The 20,393-nt window shown below is 37.9% G+C and overlaps 1 protein-coding gene across 1 annotated transcript in view; it reads right to left on the bottom strand.

The window, feature by feature from the left end:
- The window catches only part of LOC128666840 (cytochrome P450 2G1), a 170,898-nt gene that overhangs the window by 60,106 nt on the left and 90,399 nt on the right, over positions 1–20,393 (bottom strand). The window contains exon 7 of the mRNA XM_053721642.1: positions 3,136–3,323. Within this exon, the coding sequence (XP_053577617.1) occupies positions 3,136–3,323 (188 nt within the window). The remainder of the gene's footprint in view (positions 1–3,135; positions 3,324–20,393) is intronic.

The following is a 20,393-nucleotide window of genomic DNA, read 5'->3' as shown; positions in this document are numbered from 1 at the left end:
CATTTATTTAGATTTATTTAAGTAATATTTAGGTTAGGGGGTGTCAGGGTTAATAACTTTATTATAGTGGCGGCGATGTTGCGGCAGATTAGGGGTTAATACATTTAATAGGCTATGTGGGCTATGACGGTTTAGAGGTTAATAATTTAGTTATTACTTGCGTTGTGGGCTATGGCGGTTTAGGTGTTAAAATACTTTATTAGTTATTGCGGTGGGGGAATGAGGTTGACAGGTAGATAGACATTGCGCATGCGTTAGGTGTTAGTTTTTTTTTTTGCAGGCATTTTAGGGAGTTACGGTGCTCCCATACTCAGTGCAAGGCTTGTTACGACTGCTTTTTATGGCGAGGTGAAAATGGAGTAAGATTTCTCCATTTTCGCCACGTAAGTCCTTGCGCTGGATATTGGATACCGATTTACGACGCAGCCCCATGTTAGCTTATGGGAGTAAATATTGCGGGCGACGGGTGAAATATACGATCGTAACTTCTATGTTACGCCGTATATAGGACGGCTTTTGGGGGCAGGCGACGCTGCATATGTAATAGAGGCCAATATCTGCCAATTTGACTTTGAATAAAATAAATCTTCCTTCAGCATCTAAAACGATAACACTTAATATTGCAAATACAATTACAAATCCCCACCCAACCAGTTTTAAGTTAACCTAAAGGGACATTAAACACTTTGAGATGGTTATATATATATATATATATATATATATATAAAACTTTGCAATACACTTTTATTATTTATTTTTTTATATCATATGTTATTTTCCTCACAGTCATTGGCTGCACACTCTAGTGACTTATTTTGAACTGTCTCTAACTGGCCTCAGCAGAGAAAAAAAAACTAAGTTATAACATGGCAGTACCCTTTGCTTTATAGAGAACTAATTAAACTTTAAAAAATATATCTACGTGTTATTCTCAGACTAATCTTTTCTTTAATGCATCATTCTATCTAGCATTTATTTAGTGTTTAATGTCCCTTCAATTCAAGATGAATATTTTGTAAAAATGCTACTTTTGTTCCAAGATCTTTGAGATGTTTAAGAATTACTTCTTTTCTTTTTTTTTTGATGGGAGAGGTTATAACCCCCCCACACACACACACACACACACACACACACATTCCAGGAAACAACTTTAAAGTGACAGTCAAGTCCCAAAAAAACTTTTATGATTTAAATAGGGCATGTAATTTTAAACAACTTTCCAATTTACTTTTATCACCAATTTTGCTTTGTTCTCTTGGTATTCTTAGTTGAAAGCTAAAACTAGGAGGTTCATATGCTAATTTCTTAGACCTTGAAGACTGCTTCTAATCTGAATGCATTTTGACCACTAAAGGGGATTAGTTCATGTGTTTCATATAGATAACATTGAGCTCATGCATGTGAAGTTACCCTGGAGTGAGCATTGATTGGCTAACATGCAAGTCTGTCAAAAAAAACTGAAATAAGGGGGCAGTTTACAAAGGCTTAGATACAAGGTAATCACAGAGGTAAAAAGTGTATTTCTATAACAGTGTTGGTTATGCAAAACTGGGGAATGTGTAATAAAGGGATTCTCTTTCTTTTTAAATAACAAAAATTATGGTGTTGACTGTCCCTTTAAGTTTTTCTTTCATGAGTTCTAAACAATGATATTAAAAGCCTGATGAAGAGAACGAGGGGATAAAAAAATAAACATACCCCATACATATATACAGTAGCATTCTACTCTTTGATTCTGCATTTCTATTTACTCTTAAAGTATTACTACAAAGACCTCTGCTTCTCTCAAATTATTTATAATCTTAAATTCTGATCCCATTTGCACCTTGAGTCTAGCTGGGTATATTATAGTAGCCTTAGTCCCATCCTTTGTTAGCTTGGAAAAAATTGGGGCTAATTCCTTTCTTCTGTTCATTGTCTCTATGGAAAAATCTTGAAATAACAATACTCTGCTATCCCTTTGAAGCAGCTCTTGTTTTTTTCCCCCTGTAATATTGAAGCAATTTAAACTTATCTTGATAATGTAAAATTATTGGCTTGGGCTTAATACCATTCATTTTGTTAACTTTAAAATCTCCTATTCTGTCTATTCTTTCTATAGCTATTGGATAACACGAGGGAGGCATTTACAATGCCTTTGGAAATATCTCAGACACTAATTTAAAGGGACAGTGTAGTCAAAATTAAACTTTCATGATTCAGATAGAGCATGCAATATTAAAAACTTTCCCATGTACTTTTATCATCAACTCTGCTTTGTTCTCTTGATATTCTTTGTTGAAAGCTAAACCTAGGTAGGCTCATATGGTAATTTATAAACCCTTAAAGGCTGCCTTTTATCTCAGTGCATTTTGACAGTTTTTCACAGCTAGACAGTGCTAGTTCATGTTTGCCACATAGATAACATTGTGCTCAGTTCCGTGGAGGTTTTGGAACTACATTTCCCATGATGCTCAGACAGCATTTCCCATGATGTTCAGAGACTTTAAGCTGGCTTAGCAGGCTGGGTGAGCATCATAGGAAATGTAGTTCCAAAACCTCTGGAGTGCTAAGGTTGAGTACCCCTGATCTAAGTCTTCAAACCAAAGACCCTCTATGTTTTACTCTACCCATCTGCAAAACCTACTGTAGTTGTACTGCACTTTCTGTTTTTCACTATGGTTATTAACAAATATTATTAGCTTCCATTTAATGTAACTATATATATATATATATATATATATATATATATATATATACACATATATATGTATACATTGATGATTGATGATACAGATAGAGCATGCCATTTTAAACAACTTTCCATTTAACTTATCAACTCTGCTTCTCTCGATATGCTTTGTTGAAGGAGCAGCAATGCACTACTGGGAGGTAGCTGAACACATCTGGCAAGCCAATGACAAGAGCCATATACTGTATATGCAGCCACCAATCACCATTTAGCTCTCGGTAGTACATTGCTGCTCCTTAACCCACCTAGGTATGCTTTTCAACAAAGGATATCAAGAGAACACAAAAAATTGGATAATAGAAGTAGAATGGACTGTTCCTTTAATTTCAATACCATGAAGTTATATATTAACACATTATTATACAGTAATATTTAAATAATTAAAATAGAAAATATTAATTTACCTTTGGTATAATGTAACCTCTGAAGAAGACATCATTTGTGGTTGCGTGAGGAAGGCCAGTGGGGATAATGTCACTAAATCTCTGGATTTCATGAATAACCGCATCAGTATAGGGCATCTTCACTCTGTCTTCTGTGCAGGGACATCGGTCACGACCTATTACTCTGTCTATCTCATCTTGTATTTTCTCTGGTCAAGACACAATAAGGGAGTTAGCTAGGATCTGGGGAACAAAATTTGGAATGAAGTTTGATTATGGAGGAGAAACAAAGAAGGAAGAATTGCAGCTGATTGGATAATGGAATTTAAATAAGTAACTTAAAATATAAGTAGTGGATATTAAAGCAATAGAGAGTGGTAAGAGCAGCAGAGCAAGGTAAGAAGATGTTTTTTTTTTATTTGTTGTTTTGATCTAAGAAATATAAGTGGTTGTGATCGGTGCAAACTTGTATGTATGAATATGGAGGGGAAGAGATCATCAAAGCTCGCCAGCATGGAGAGAAATGACTCGAAATCTTAGAGGGCTTTTTTGAGCATTATATTCTAATGTGTGTGTCTCTCCGTCTCACACCCAGAACCCTACATGGCTACATAAACAGTTTCTTTTTTATATATAATTTTTTTTTATTTGAAATATAAAGACTTAAAGGATCAGTAAACTTTTCAAAACATTAGTCATGAAAATCTTTTGTTTTACAATTTAAAGTTAAATAAGCATAATGTAATATTTAAAAAAAATATATATTATAATTTTTAACAAATATTACCCCAAAGTTTCTTATTTAACTGCCGTGAAGTATGCACCAAGCAATTCTTTATAAAAGGTAGGCGTGTCAGCAAAACTGTTTCACCAATCACATATTACCCTATAATGAGCTTCTGCATATTCATTAGCAGCTGAGCGAGTACCCGATCACATGCGCAGTAGCTCTTAATAATAATAATAGTGCTGTGTTGTGACAGAAAAGCTCTGCAATGCATACATGCTGAATTTCTTCAGAATGTATTTAATAATCTTTAGTGACTAACATCTGTGCTGCTGGCTCCTCTTCAACACCCCCTGTGAGGATACATAGTTTTTGTCGCGCTAAAGTCTTTGAGATTGCAGTGTGTTTAAAGACATGCCCCTTTTTCTTTATGTGTCAGTGTGTGGGGAACTGAGCAGTCTCCTGAACGATCAACACAAACATAGCAAAGCCGTATTTCTTCTTGACAGGAGGAGCATGAAAGCTACACAGCTACAAAGGAATGTCCCACTGTCTCATCCTGACACGGAGCTGCATGAATCTTATCTAAAACTAACAATTGTGCTGCCAGGTCCTCACCAGCCCCCTGCAAGGCTAAATAAACAAATCTTGAGTGACAAATTAAACTATGCAGCCAGACCCCCTACACGGCAAAAAAATCTTACTCACATTACAGAGGGGATCTGTATAATAAAGGGAAATGACAATGAGTGACTCACGAGTTGAAGGTAGAAGTGGAGCTGACAAGTTACACATCAGATAAATTAAGTTAAACTTGAGTTGAGTGACTACCGCTCCCCCCCTTCCTAATACAGCACTGTGTGAGCTTCTGGTAACACACTAAGGGCTAGATTTATTAAGCCCCTACGGCAGCAAGTTCTCTCAAGAACTTGCTCGCCGTCATTTATCAAGCAGCGGTCACCAGACCGCTGCTTCTTAGCCTCTTCGCCACCTCTAATGTGGCGAAATTCAATCTCCTCTGTCTAGTCAGAACGAGGAGATTGACAGCTCCTGCCCGCGCGTGATTGGCTGTGCGTGGGCAGGGGGCGGGATTGCATGCGAGCGCAAAATTGTGCTCGTGTGCATGCCGAATACCTGCGGGTATTTTCGCCCCGCCACAGGCGAGCTGAGGCGTACAGGGGCGAAATAAAGTCCTTACTTTGTACTTTTTAGATATTAAACATTTTTTTTTGTATTTAATGTCCCTTTAACAATTTCATATCTCAGCATATTCAAAAGACGGAAAAAACGGAGAAGAAAAACATAAAATTCCAGATATTGACATTATACAGATGTAAAATATTCATCAAATATATTTAATATTTAACATTTTCATTTTTCTTTATCTCTCAGAGTATGTTATATTGAAATCATGGAGTAACCTATGCCTAATTCGAACAAAATATATCGTTGGTTAGATTTTATCTCCATTTAAATGCGGCTATAATGTATTAATAAAATAATAAACTCTTTGGGTCTTTTTTCTTTGTCATATAATACATCATATTATATTATTTGTCATATAATACATCATACGCTGGTGCAATGCCGCCCCCTGCAGATTCGTGGACAATCGGCCGCTAGCACAGGGTGTCAATCAACCTGATCGTATTCGTTTGGGTTGATTCCTGTCCGCTGCCTCAGAGCAGGCGGACAAGTTATGGAGCAGCGGTCTTTAGACCGCTGCTGAAGGCTCGCCGGAAACAACGGGCATCAAGCTTCATATGGAGCTTGATCAATCGGCCCCATTGTTTGGACATTTTAAAATCTTGTTGATCTTAAACCATGCTGTTAATATTCCTTTATATTTATACATAATATTGTTTTTCACTATGGAGTCAAATTTCTTCATTTCTGTATGTAATGCAAATGCCATGTTCACTCCCTTTAGCGTTATTTTTACCAGAGTATTCACATAAAAACGTTCTGCTCCAGCTAACCAGTCGATGGTCATTCTTGCTAATGATGCAAGATTGTATAAGTGAATATCAGGTACCCCCATACCACCTCCCAATATTGGTAGTTTAATTATTTCTAAACTTATATGAGTCCCCCCCCCCCCAAAGGAATTTATTAAAAATCCTATTTAGTATCTTAATATCTTTCCTTGGGATCAGTAATGGTAACATATTTAAGGGGTATAAGATTTTAGGTAAGATCATCTTTTTTTTTTTATTTATTTTTTAATTATTTTTATTGAGGTTAAAAGAAAAAGAAAAACATAGTACAGGCAAAGAAAAACTTTGTTTCAAATACAATATGCAATGTTAAACGACACAATATACAAACAGTTAATTGCCCAATTATAAGATAACCTCAGGTTTTCAATTTAAGGAGAGTCCCCTTGGAATATAATATAAGATCATAGACAATGGTTTCCCTCTACAAAAAATAGAGGCCTCTCTTGGACCTCCTGAAAGAGAATTTGATACCTTATAGGGAATTTTAAGGGACTCAAAGAAAATAACAAAATGGGCCACTTTTGGACCCTAAATGCCTAGGATAAAGAATTTTTACATGCAAAATATGTACAAGTATAAACTAGACAGGGTAAACAAAATGTGTTGAACTGATAATGTTAAGTAATATAGGGCAACATACATCAAGCCCGTTGTACTATGAACCCTCTAAATGAAACATAAGGCCACTTTTGGACCTGTAGCATTACCTAAAATATGAAGCTACAGAGGGTTGAAGCCTATATTTTCTAATTTTATATAAATGTATAACACAGATGATATATAATAAAGTAAGTAGTGTAGCTTATGACACTTTAACAAGATAGTACAATAACAGGAGATTATAGATTATAGATGGGGCTCTGCCTGTAATATAGCTGAAGTGAAACATTTTAATGCTTGAAGTAGGGTGGAGTAACATTTTAGTAAAAAACACGGAAGCATTCCTAAGTGCATTCATATTATAAATGACAATAGCGCAGTGTGCTGGGGTATAGAAAATGGGAAAGGGAGCAACTAACATTAACCCATCCTCCACCAGAGTTCAAACGACCCCAAATATAAACATGGGATTATGGTAAGGATAGATCTCTACACCAAAGTAAATATTTTATACCAAATGAAGTAAGTCCCAGCCGTAATTAGTACATAACCAGCGTAAGTATTATATGGCTGAATACTAGATATGGCTCTTGATGTGGGGTTGGGGGCACAAATGTATATATAGGCTATTACCCATAAGCCCAATAGCGTGCCTGCAAAAGTTCATCCTATATTTTAATAGCTGAAGGGGTTAGTACATGTTCCGTAGCAAAGATGAATGTATAGAAGAAAAGTGCCACAGGTAATCTGAAGCGGACTGAGAACAGTAAAAGACAACGTTAGTGCTAAATATCCTGAGTGTTTTAGCAGGCATACAGGCATTATGTGTAGGGGTAGTTCAGCCAAAACCTGCCTTAACGGTTCTAGCACTATACCAAGGATCTGTCCTCACTATCAAGTGGAACCGAGTACTGGAGGGCAAATTGAGTGGGCTATCTCGGTCGTACCTCCCGGACACTGTTTTAGCAAGTAGCTGTGTAGCAAAAACGTCTCTCTTTTCCTCCACAACAGCCGTTTCCGCCGGAATGCTTGGGGACTTGTAGGGCTCGCAGCAGCCAGGGACTGTGCCCCGTTTTAGCGATTGCACGGTTAGATAGATCACCGGCTGTGTATCCGTGAACATGCTTGGTAGCTCTACACACCGGCCCTCCTCCCCCATGCTCAGCGTGCAGTCTTTCATGTCTGTCAGCTCAGACAAATGGGTCAAAGTGTCAGACTCTCTCCAACGTCTCGCAGGGCAACTGGTGACTGGGGTCAGCTCCCTTAGGGACCGCTGCAGCAGCTCCATATCTTCAGGTATGTGCGGTTCCTCGGCTGTAGTCTGTACAGCATGCTGACTTGTCGCTACGTTTGGGTCAAATATAGATTTTCCGTTTTCATGCCGAGTTTCAGGACATATTGTCTCCTCTGTTACTGCAGTAGTTTCCCCCTGAAGGCTGGGCAAGGTTGATGCCTGCGGCTGCTCCAAGGCTTTCTTATTCTGGGGCGACATAGAACGGAATGACTGTTCAATAACATTACAGATTTTAATTCTGTGTTCTTCCAAAAGCAAGGCCAGCTCAGCTAAACATATCTGAGTGTTCTCCATTATATTGTGAAGGCTGCACACTTTAGGCACAGTTAGTTGTGGGGACAGTGTTGAGGCTTCGGTTGTAGGGGAAGGCCCCAAAGTTAGCAGTCCGGTACTGAGGGCAGTTAAGCCGTGTCCCAATCCAATACCCTAAATCTCGGATCAGGTCACCTACATACAAGTCTCTCCACTACTTTAAGTTGAATATTACTGAAGCTCAGTGCGACCATTAAGAAGTCCCCCAAGATCATCATTTTTATTACATGTACTTTCCCCATCAATGAGATTGGCAAATTATATCATCTTTTAAGAGTTTGTTCTATAGATAAATATATTTTTTCATAATTAAGATTGTACCATTTATCTGGATTAGCGGAAATATTAATACCCAGATAATTTATAAATTTAGGAGGAGTTATTAACAAAAATGGACTGATATCACAATCTTCCTTCTTATTTAGCCATAAAACTTGTGATTTGCTTCTATTAATTTTAAAACCTGAAAATGGACCGAATTCATTAATAACTTCAAAGATTTTTTGTACGTTTTTCTTTGGATCTTGTATAAATAGCAACATCATTTGAATATTGAGCAAGATGATATATTTTCCCATCTACTTTTTCACCTGGGTATATGTCTCTCAATTTAGTCGCAAGTGGTTCCACAACCAAATTATACAAAAGTGTAGACGACCTCTCTCCGTTTACAATAAGGGAGGCAATAGTGTTAGAATAAACACTCCTACAATTTGCCTTTCTAAAATGCTTTGAGGGGCATTACACAGTACTGGCGAGATTTCTTAAATCCTCTTGCCATACCGGAGAACCTACGATCATTAGGCCTTTAGTGAGAGGTATATAATGGTGTGTTTATAGGTACAAAGGGGAAGAGAGATGAGAGGTGTAAATATGATAGAGACAACTCATCATTAGCAATCAACTCCAGGAACTCTTTACATATAGGGGTAGATTTAACAAGCAGCGGGATGCTGCTTTCTACGCCCATTGTTTCTGGTTCGCCAGAAACGAAAGTTAAGAAGCAGCGGTCGTAAGCGTTCGACTGAAATCATCCCGATCCGATCTGGATGATTCACCCCCCTGCTAGCCGCCGATTGGCCGCCAGTGAGCAGTTGGCGGCATTGCACAAGCAAGTCACTAGAAATGTTTGTGCAATGATAAATGCCAACAGTGTATGCTGTCGGCATTTATCGATGTCTGCTTGCCATTTAATAAATTTACCCCATATTCTCTAGGGTTGCCAGCTGTCCTTGAAACAAATACTAGACAGCCAAAAAAATAAACTTGGGGCAGAGGGGGAAACGGTTTAAAGCACAGTAGGGTCTTGTGGCAGAACAAAATCTTAAATGTATTGTTATGATATATATATATATTAACTTGTATCAAGGTCATTAAAATGTAACAATAATAAAGAGTTTGTTCAACAGGTAGGAGGAACACAGTCATAGTGGTGTTTTGACAACTTGGTGTCAAAGATCATTTTTGAAGACAGGCTGTGATGATAAATTTTGATTCATGCCATGCCTTATTCTAGTGCAATACCTGCAAAGGTTGAACTACAAATACTTTAAGGTAGATGCAGAGTTAACTATGTCCTCAAAGTACTAAATGGCAGCTATGTAGAAGCCAAAGTGTTATATTAAACATTCAACTAATATAAAATGTTATTTTACCAGCACACACGGTAAACTTATAGAAACATAGGAGGATGTAAAGTATCCCATACAGTTCCTTTCTTTTTCTTATAGTAGTGGAGAATTAAGATATGTATGGAAAAAGTTGGAGGATATGTAGCCATTGTCATCATTTTCCAACAAAAACAGTTCTTTTACTTCAGAACAGTTGTAAGGAATGTTAAATAAAATGCAAAGTTCACTTCTCACTGATTCCACGTACTGTCTGTTTAATTCAACTGACCACACATTGTTCATGACATTAAAAATTCTTTTCATACCAGAATTTGAGACAGGAATCGATTGACAGTACTGAAATAACTTTAGTAAACTTGGGGCAGATTCTTGACTAAACAAATGCTTTCATTTATCAAGGGATGTTGTACCCTGCAGAGGAGTAAACACTCACTTTATCAAACAGTGAATTAGGAGGAAGCTCTTCTTTCCAATGAGCAACTTTCTGTTATTTCTTCCAAGGATGGAGATTTTCTTTGGTTTTCAAGACTCAAAACATTTACAGGCTGATACATTGGATTATCAAAAGGATACCAATTCTCTAGATAACGAAGAGCTCTTATGTAAACATCTATAGTGCTTCTTCTTGAAAGGTTTCAACTGAATGTACTGGTAAATAGTTTTTTACATAAAGCAAATGTAACCTTCATTCCAAAAAAATTCTCATCAAATTTTTTTTAAGGAATTTGAAAATCTTTCCATAAAAAAATTAAGATCACGGGAGAGTGTTGATCTGTTTTCTAATTTGAGTAGTTTATTTTCAAATAAAGACATAAAAAAAGTAAGAAAAATAAAGATAAATCTCTGATATTGTTGGTTGTTCATCACTTGCCATTTCATCTTGCTGATCTGAATTTTTTTTCCATATTGCCTTATGGCAGTCATCACATCCAAGTGAAAGAAATAAGCTTTCAGTAGGCGCCAGTTCTGTAACAACCTCTCTACTGCATTAAATAAGCTAAGCCACCAAGTTGGGACATGTCTGACAACTTCATGGAACTTTGCTTCACAAAATTAAAAAAAAACCCTCTCAACTTTTCTCGTTTCTTAGCTGAGTTAGACAATTCTGCAAAAACCTTTAAAACTACATTTTCAATGTCAAAGGACAAAACTTTTAAAGCATTTTTTGCACAGTTATGCATAATATGGTTATTGCAGTGAGCTGCAATAATATTTTCATTCTCATTAATTAACTTTTGGTTAACAGATTTGTTAACACCATAGTTTACTGAATCATTTGCTCCATATGCTGTAACATTGTTTAGCGATAATCTTTTCTCATTGATCACACAACAAAGATGATCTTTAATAGATTGGGAATCTTTAAATGCATCTTCATAAAAATCTAAAATCCTGAAACATTGTCCTTTCTGAGGGGTAAAGTATTGTATTACAACAGGGATTTCATTTTTCGATTTCCTTTATTGGAAGCATCAGTTGCAATAGAAAAGGGAAACCATTCTTTAGTTTTTTTACAAGTTCAACTGAGAAAGGATATAGGATATTATTTACTATAGAATAAGTTTTTGTGCCTCCCGCTGTAATTTTCTTTACAATTTCTGAATCTTGCATGACTTGTTTCAGCACTTTACAATTTCTATTGATATGGCTTTTAACTAGGCTATCTCTTTTGTCAGCCCCTCTTCTGCAACCCTAGGGAGAGGAGTGACCACTACGTCAGTACTATTACTATTTGTAAACAATCAGTCAGCACAGGCAACAGGGAGATGAGCAGTGGCTGCACATGAAAGCGTTTGCAGCTATAGGAAGTGACTAAACCCATGTAAGGGTGCTTCACTGAACACACCCCCCTTTCTCCCATACCTCACTAGAGCAGAATCTGGCCAAGTGTACAGAGAGCGATACATGCTCAGTGGGAGGAGTGGCCACCACGTCAGAATTGTAAGTAAACAAACTGTCAGTGCAGACAGCGGGGACATGAGCAGCTGCTGCATATGAATGCGCTTGCAGCGAGAGTTAGCGATCCAACCTATGCTAGGAGGTAGGGCCCTCTTTGCCACGGCTAGGTACACAGAAAAATGAGAGAAGCGGCTATAAACATAGCTCCGATCGGCTGCACACAACAAAATAGAAAACGTGCAGTTTTTTTCTATACAAATGTTCTGAATTAGCGAGGGGCCAAGATCAAAGCAGCAAAAGAGTATCTCTCAATATAGCGCTTAACACATTATAGGTGATAGTTTAATAGAACATTTAGAATACTTAATCATATCAGTTCTTGCCTTAAAATTAAAACTGTCAACAGTGTAGTCATTATTGAACACAGGTGTCACGGTCCAAGTATAGAATGTCACTATTGGTTGAATAGGGAAGAGGTGTGAGCACCTGTAAGGATATGTTTAGTTGTTTTAGAGAACACTACAATTACAGCTTACTGCTTTATGCAGGACCACTCAGTCTCACACCTTACCTTTGATTATGTAACAAAAGTATTAGACAAGGGAGGAGCAGTTGATGTAGCATATCTAGATTTCAGCAAAGCATTTGACACCGTCCCACACAATAAACTTATTCACAAACTATATCTTCTTGGTCTAGATTCAAAAATTGTGAACTGGGTGGAATGCTGGCTTAAGGACAGAAAACAAAGTGTCTTAGTAAATGGAGTTCATTCAGCAGAGGGGGCTGTTACTAGTGGTGTTCCTCAGGGGTCAGTTCTGGGGCCTGTTTTGTTTAACATATTTATCTGCGATATCATCAAAGGGCTACAGGGGAAAGTATGTCTCTTTGCAGATGATACAAAAATTTGCAACAGAGTGGATGTTCCAGGGGGGGGTAGACAAAATGAGAAGTGATATACAACAATTGGAGGATTGGACAAACGACTGGGGTCTAAAGTTTAACACAGCAAAGTGTAAAATAATGCATTTAGGGAAGAAAAATCCAAATGTTAATTACAGACTCAATGACACTTTACTGACTGTTACAGACGAGGAACAGGACTTGGGAATTATTATTTCAGATGATTTAAAACTTAGTAAACAATGTAGTAATGCAGCGAGTAATGCAAGCAGAATGCTTGGATGTATTGGTAGAGGTATTTGCAGCAGAAATAGTAAGGTTCTTATGCCACTTTATAGATCATTAGTTAGGCCTCATCTTGAGTATTGTGTGCAGTTCTGGAGACCATATCTTCAGAAGGATATTAACAAACTTGAATCTGTGCAAAGGAGGGCTACCAAAATGGTACATGGTCTAAAAAATAAAACTTACCAGGATAGGCTCATTGACCTAAATATGTATAGCTTAGAGGAGAGAAGGGAAAGAGGTGATATGATAGCAACTTTCAAGTACATTAAAGGGTTTAGTAAAACTGAGGCTGTGGGTATTTTACATAAAATGGAAAATTCAAGAACAAGGGGTCATGAGCTCAAGCTAAAGGGTAGTAGATTCAGAAGTAATTTGAGGAAGCACTTCTTTACAGAAAGAGTGATTGATTTATGGAATAAACTTCCTCAAGAGGTAGTAGCAACAAACACTGTGGGGGACTTTAAAAATGCATGGGACAAGCATAGGGCTATCCTACGAACTAGATAAGTTTATACTGTTAGGTAAGGTCGGGCAGACTTGCTGGGCCTATGGCTCTTATCTGCCGTCAATATCTATGTTTCTATGTTTCTACCTCGGATTCCCACAGATTTAACTTAAGGGAACCCTGATATGCTCATTGATCTGAGGGTCACTACAGCAGGGTAGCTGAGTGAAAACGGAACCTTCACGCAACAATAACTGCTTGTAGCAGAAAAGAGAGTAAGTCTTATAGGATTGACTTCAGCAGTAGTGAAAGAGTTAATTAGTGCAGGTGCCTTAATTCAAACAGTCTAGCAGTGTAAATAGTTTATGCAGCAGGCTTTAGCAAACACACTGAAATTCACACAGTACTTTGATAAGTGAATAAATCAACCTCTGGTCATTTTGTAAACCATACTTTGATAATGAATATTAGTAATTTCCAGAGTTGTTCAATCAGAGTAATATAAGCTGTGTTTAACTGATGAAACAGATATAGTTTAAGTTAAAGCAAACAGTTCATTTCAAGCACAATAGAGGTTAATTGTTGTAAAGTTTGAAATATGCTTAGGCAGTCCGATAATGAATAATGGTAGTTGTAATAATCTTTGTCACAGTTATTTGTTTGCAATTTGGTAAGTAGCAGTAAGAGGTTTAGTGCATATTTGATATCTGAAGCGAATATGAATATCCAGCAAGTGAGAGTTTCACAATTAATATATAGTAAGTGTAATGAGGTTGCAGCAATACACACAGTTCATACAATGCAATATATACAGACCAGTAATATTGGAGATGATATTAGCACAGAGCGATACAGTTACCAGACAGCAACAAGTCCCAGCGGTATCACAGAGAGCCTGGCTGAGAACCGCGGCGGGAGAATGTCGGGCGTGACGTCACACGCTGCAGGGAACAACCTCAATACAGGAGAGAGACTGAGAAATCTCTTAGTGAACAAACGGAGCAAAACTTCAGGCACAAAAGAGAATCTGCAGGTTGATTCGAGTAGGCAGAAACTCAGGGTGAGCAATAAGTTGAAAATACAAAGTTGTATAAACGGCTAGGTCTCTTCTGAAGCAGCTTGACACTGAGCAACAAATTACCAAGCAATGAGTTCTGTTGGGAGGAGCCTTAAATAGGGGTAGTGAGTTCACATTCTTAAAGGCACAGTGTGAGAAGAGATAAATCCCTGACAGGACACCCCCCCAAGGAGCCGCTCCGCGGATCAAGGACCAGGACGATCAGGATTTCTACGATGAAACAAGGAGACAAGACGTGGTGCAGAGACATTATTGGAAGGCTCCCAAGAGTCCTCCTCAGGACCAAACCCTTTCCAACTGACAAGATATTGAAGTTGATTACGATGGTAACGAGAGTCTAGGATAGACTCAATCTCATATTCCATGCCATCAATGACTGAAGGATCCACCGTGTCATTCTGAGTCGTGTCTCTGATTGTACTGTACGGTTTCAAAAGAGAAACGTGGAATGTGGGATGTATCTTTAGAGAGTCTGGGAGTTTAAGTGTTACAGCATTAACATTGATGACCTTTTGTATTGGATAAGGCCCTAAATATAGAGAAGCGAGTTTTTTAGATGGAACTTGTAAGCGTAAATGTTTAGTGCTTAACCAGACTTTGTCACCAATCTTGTAAGCTGGAGGCTTGGATCTACGTAGATCGTAATGGTGTTTCTGAACAGCCTGAGATTCTAGTAAAACTTGTTTCAATGTTGTGAAATTGGTGGCAATGGTGTTAACAAGATCATTAACTATAGGCATGTCGGAATTGTTGATCCGATTTGGGTAGTATGAGGGATGAAATCCGTAGTTGATGTAAAATGGTGTCATTTTAGTTGATGAATTTACGGCATTATTATGGGCAAATTCCGCAGTAGCAAGTAGAGAATGCCAGTTATCTTGTTGTTGAGTGCAGTAGCAACGAAGGTACTGCTCTAATGTTTGATTTGTTCTTTCTGTTTGACCATTCGTTTGTGGATGATAAGCGGTACTCAAACGTTTAGTAATGTTAAGAGAGGAGCACAGTTGATTCCAAAACCTTGAGGTGAATTGCGTACCTCTATCTGTGGTAATTGTTTCAGGTAGACCATGTAGTTTTACAATGTGATTCAAAAATAGTGAAGCAGTTTCTGAAGATGTAGGCAATCCTCTATGTGGTAGGAAATGTGCCATTTTAGAGAATAAGTCCACTACTACTAATATGGTGTTATAATTAGCTGATGAAGGTAGATCAACAATAAAATCCATAGCAATCGCTGCCCAAGGTCTGTCTGGTACTGGTAAAGAGAGAAGGTAACCATAGGGACTCTTATGCTGATGTTTCTTAGTTGTACATACCATACAGGAATCAATATACTGTTTAATAGTATCATTCACCTTTGGCCACCAGTAATTCCTTTTAATCAAATGAGCAGTTCTATGAACTCCGGGATGACCAGCCAATAAAGAGTCGTGAGCAGAGGTAAGTATCTCATTCCTGAGAGAAGGAGGTATATATAATAGAGTGCCATGGTAGTATAAGTTGTCTGAATGTTTTAGTACATCCAAATGACCCAAAGATGAATCATCCTTCAGATGTTCTTGTAAGATGGTTTTAAACTCAGTTGTTAAACAAATAATTCTATCCGGAGGTATGATAGATGAAGGAGAAAGCACATCAGTAGGACGAGGGTCTTTTCTAGAAAGAGCATCAGCTTTCATATTTTTGGATCCTGGTCTATAAGTAATGACGTAATCAAAACGAGAAAAGAACAAACTCCATCGAACCTGGCGAGCAGTAAGGGTCTTGTTTGATTTTAAATATTCTAAATTACGGTGATCAGTATAGATGGTGATTGGATATGTTGCACCCTCTAGGAGGTGTCGCCAAAACTCCAAAGCTGATTTGATTGCAAGAAGTTCCTTATCACCGATTCCATAATTAATCTCTGCTGAACTCATAGTTCTAGAATAGTAGGAGACAGGATGTAAAGGTTCTTTTTCAGAACGTCTTTGAGATAAAACAGCCCCCACAGCAAACTCAGAAGCATCGACTTCTAGCGTAAATTGACATGTGGGATCTGGAAATTGTAAAATAGGGGCTGAAACAAATTTAGTTTTTAGAGTATTAAAGGAATGATCAGCATCTTGATTCCATACAAACTTAACTTGCTTACGTGTTAGCGTAGTGAGAGGTCTGACAATAAGAGAAAAATCTTTAATGAACTTTCTATAAAAGTTCGCAAAGCCAAGGAATCTTTGAACATCTTTTTTATTACGTGGAATAGGCCAATTAGTGATAGCTTCTACTTTGCTTGACTCCATTGAAATTCCAGCTGGTGAGATGCAATAACCAAGGAATGTTATGGTGTTTGTATTAAAAATACACTTTTCAAGCTTTGCATATAGATGGTGTGCCCTTAAACGTGTCAATACTTGTTTGACATGTACAATGTGAGCCTGTAGAGAATTTGAGTAAACCAAGATGTCATCCAAGTATACGACAATACAAATATCTAACAAATCATGAAAGACATCATTTATAAAACATTGAAAAGTCGCTGGGGCATTGCACAACCCAAAGGGCATTACAGTGTATTCATACAAACCGTATCTAGTACGAAATGCAGTTAACCATTCATCCCCTGCCCTCATCCTAATCAGATTGTAAGCACCTCTGAGGTCAAGTTTAGTAAAAACTGTGGCACCTTGTAAACGTTCAATAAGTTCAGGTATGAGGGGCAGGGGGTATCTGTTCTTTTTTGTGCATTTGTTCAACTGCCTATAATCGATGATGGGTCTAAGACTGCCATCCTTGTTTTTTACAAAGAACATTGCTGCAGCTGCAGAGGATGTGGAAGGTCTAATAAAGCCTTTTTTCAGGTTATCATCTAAATATTCTTTTAAATGATTTAATTCTGGCTGTGACAATGGATATATATGTCCATATGATATGGAGCTTCCAGGTATAAGATCAATAGGACAGTCATAGTCTCTGTGTGGAGGTAAAGACTCAGCCTCCTTTTTGTCAAAAACATCAGCAAATTCACTATAACATTCTGGTAACTTATGTTCAGTGATATGACAAAGTGTGTGTACCCCAAAACAGGATTGTTTACAGTGGTTTGAATCAAAAACTACTGATGCTGTGGACCACGATATAGTGGGATTATGCTTTATTAACCAATTCAGTCCAAGGATTAGTGGATAAACAGAAGATGGAAGAACATCAAAACAAATAAGCTCTGTGTGTCCTGAAGGGGTAACCACTTTGAGTGGGATAGTGTGGTGAGTTATGGGACCAGAGCTAAAGAATGAACCGTCAACCAGACGAATAGCTAATGCAAAACTCTTCTTTATTAGTGGGATGTGATTATTAACAACAAAAGTGTTATCAGCAAAATTCCCAGAAGCCCCAGAGTCAATTATGGCCTGAACGTTTATCTTCTGATGGGACCACTGTAAGGAGACATAAATAGATAGATGAGATTTTATGCTGTCAACCAAATTAACTGTATGGTTATTGTATGGAGTCTTACCCTTCTTTTGTCGAATCAGAGAGGGACAGTCCCTAACAGCATGGTTCTTTTCAGCACAGTATAGACATAAGTTTAGTAGCTTACGCCTAGCTTTCTCCTCAGGTCTCAAGGGTCCCCTAATAACTGCAACATCCATGGGTTCTTCTATGGGTCTAGTGAATGCTGTGGAAGGAGTTGAGTGATGATAATTGGGGGTTCTTCTGGGGGTAGTCTCTGAATAAGATCTCTCTGACTTCCTTTCCCTAAGTCGACAATCTATGCCAATAGAGAGAGTCATCAATTCATCCAAGTCCTCTGGAATCACACCCCTTGCCAACTCATCCTTAACTGCATCATTGAGTCCCAGACGGAACTGATTGCGTAGAGCAGGAATATTCCACAGGGTGTCAGGAGCCCATCTTTTAAATTCAGTAATGTAGTCTTCTACAATTCTTTTGCCCTGCCTTAGAGACCTAATGGCAGTTTCAGCAGTATTTTTTCTATTGTGATCTTCATATAAAAGAGACATAGCAGAAAAAAAATCTTCTAGGGAATTTAGGATAGGATCATTTTTTTCATAAAAAGCATTGGCCCAAGACCTGGCCTCACCTCTGAGAAATGAAATTACAGTTAGAACTCTAATCCTGTCAGTTGGGTATGACTTAGGTTTCAAAGTAAAAAGCAGAGTGCAGGAATTCCTGAAATCCCTAAACATAGCTCTGTCCCCAGAGAACTTTTCAGGTGGACTAACAATGGGTTCTGGAGTTGACTCAACATTAGGAGTTTTGTTAGCAAGATGATCATTAATACATTTTTTTATACTCTGATTCTCTAGTTGTATATCCCTTAAGCCTTGAATCATGTGATCCATACTCTGAGCTAAAGATCCAACTCTCCTGGACAGTTCACTTACATCCATGATTTTAGCTGTTAGTAGTATTCCTTTTTTAAGGCTTGGTAATATGTAAGGATATGTTTAGTTGTTTTAGAGAACACTACAATTACAGCTTACTGCTTTATGCAGGACCACTCAGTCTCACACCTTACCTCGGATTCCCACAGATTTAACTTAAGGGAACCCTGATATGCTCATTGATCTGAGGGTCACTACAGCAGGGTAGCTGAGTGAAAACGGAACCTTCACGCAACAATAACTGCTTGTAGCAGAAAAGAGAGTAAGTCTTATAGGATTGACTTCAGCAGTAGTGAAAGAGTTAATTAGTGCAGGTGCCTTAATTCAAACAGTCTAGCAGTGTAAATAGTTTATGCAGCAGGCTTTAGCAAACACACTGAAATTCACACAGTACTTTGATAAGTGAATAAATCAACCTCTGGTCATTTTGTAAACCATACTTTGATAATGAATATTAGTAATTTCCAGAGTTGTTCAATCAGAGTAATATAAGCTGTGTTTAACTGATGAAACAGATATAGTTTAAGTTAAAGCAAACAGTTCATTTCAAGCACAATAGAGGTTAATTGTTGTAAAGTTTGAAATATGCTTAGGCAGTCCGATAATGAATAATGGTAGTTGTAATAATCTTTGTCACAGTTATTTGTTTGCAATTTGGTAAGTAGCAGTAAGAGGTTTAGTGCATATTTGATATCTGAAGCGAATATGAATATCCAGCAAGTGAGAGTTTCACAATTAATATATAGTAAGTGTAATGAGGTTGCAGCAATACACACAGTTCATACAATGCAATATATACAGACCAGTAATATTGGAGATGATATTAGCACAGAGCGATACAGTTACCAGACAGCAACAAGTCCCAGCGGTATCACAGAGAGCCTGGCTGAGAACCGCGGCGGGAGAATGTCGGGCGTGACGTTACACGCTGCAGGGAACAACCTCAATACAGGAGAGAGACTGAGAAATCTCTTAGTGAACAAACGGAGCAAAACTTCAGGCACAAAAGAGAATCTGCAGGTTGATTCGAGTAGGCAGAAACTCAGGGTGAGCAATAAGTTGAAAATACAAAGTTGTATAAACGGCTAGGTCTCTTCTGAAGCAGCTTGACACTGAGCAACAAATTACCAAGCAATGAGTTCTGTTGGGAGGAGCCTTAAATAGGGGTAGTGAGTTCACATTCTTAAAGGCACAGTGTGAGAAGAGATAAATCCCTGACAGCACCTCAACCAATTGAATCACAGAGGAGGGTTTTTAAACTGGAATCTCACAAACTGTTTTTAAGCAGGCTAGGATTAAGGCAGACGCCGAAACCGGTCAGCCTTTTTGTTTTCTGTTTTTTTCAATTGTTTCTCTTTCACTCTTACCCTGGGGTTTAATTAACCCTTTTGTAAAACAATAAAGTTTATATTTTTAACTCGTTTTTTGGTGCTCCTGACAACCTTCTTTACTGGACACTTGCAAGCATTGGTCATAGTGAGCACAGCAAGTGAGTTTTATTATTAAAAACATACCTTAACTGCGGAGGTACAATACCACTCTGCTTGGACTGCTTTTGAGTTTTATTATTAAAAACATACCTTAACTGCGGAGGTACAATACCACTCTGCTTGGACTGCTTTTTATTATTAAGGGACATTTGCCAACTACCGGCAAGGGACTCAAGATAAGGATTGGCGGAGACAACATCCCTATTGGCAAACAGCACCAAAGA

This window comes from Bombina bombina, chromosome 7 (genome assembly GCF_027579735.1).
Source record: "Bombina bombina isolate aBomBom1 chromosome 7, aBomBom1.pri, whole genome shotgun sequence".
Lineage (NCBI taxonomy): Eukaryota > Metazoa > Chordata > Amphibia > Anura > Bombinatoridae > Bombina > Bombina bombina.
This window is presented reverse-complemented; position numbering and strand designations above follow the sequence as displayed.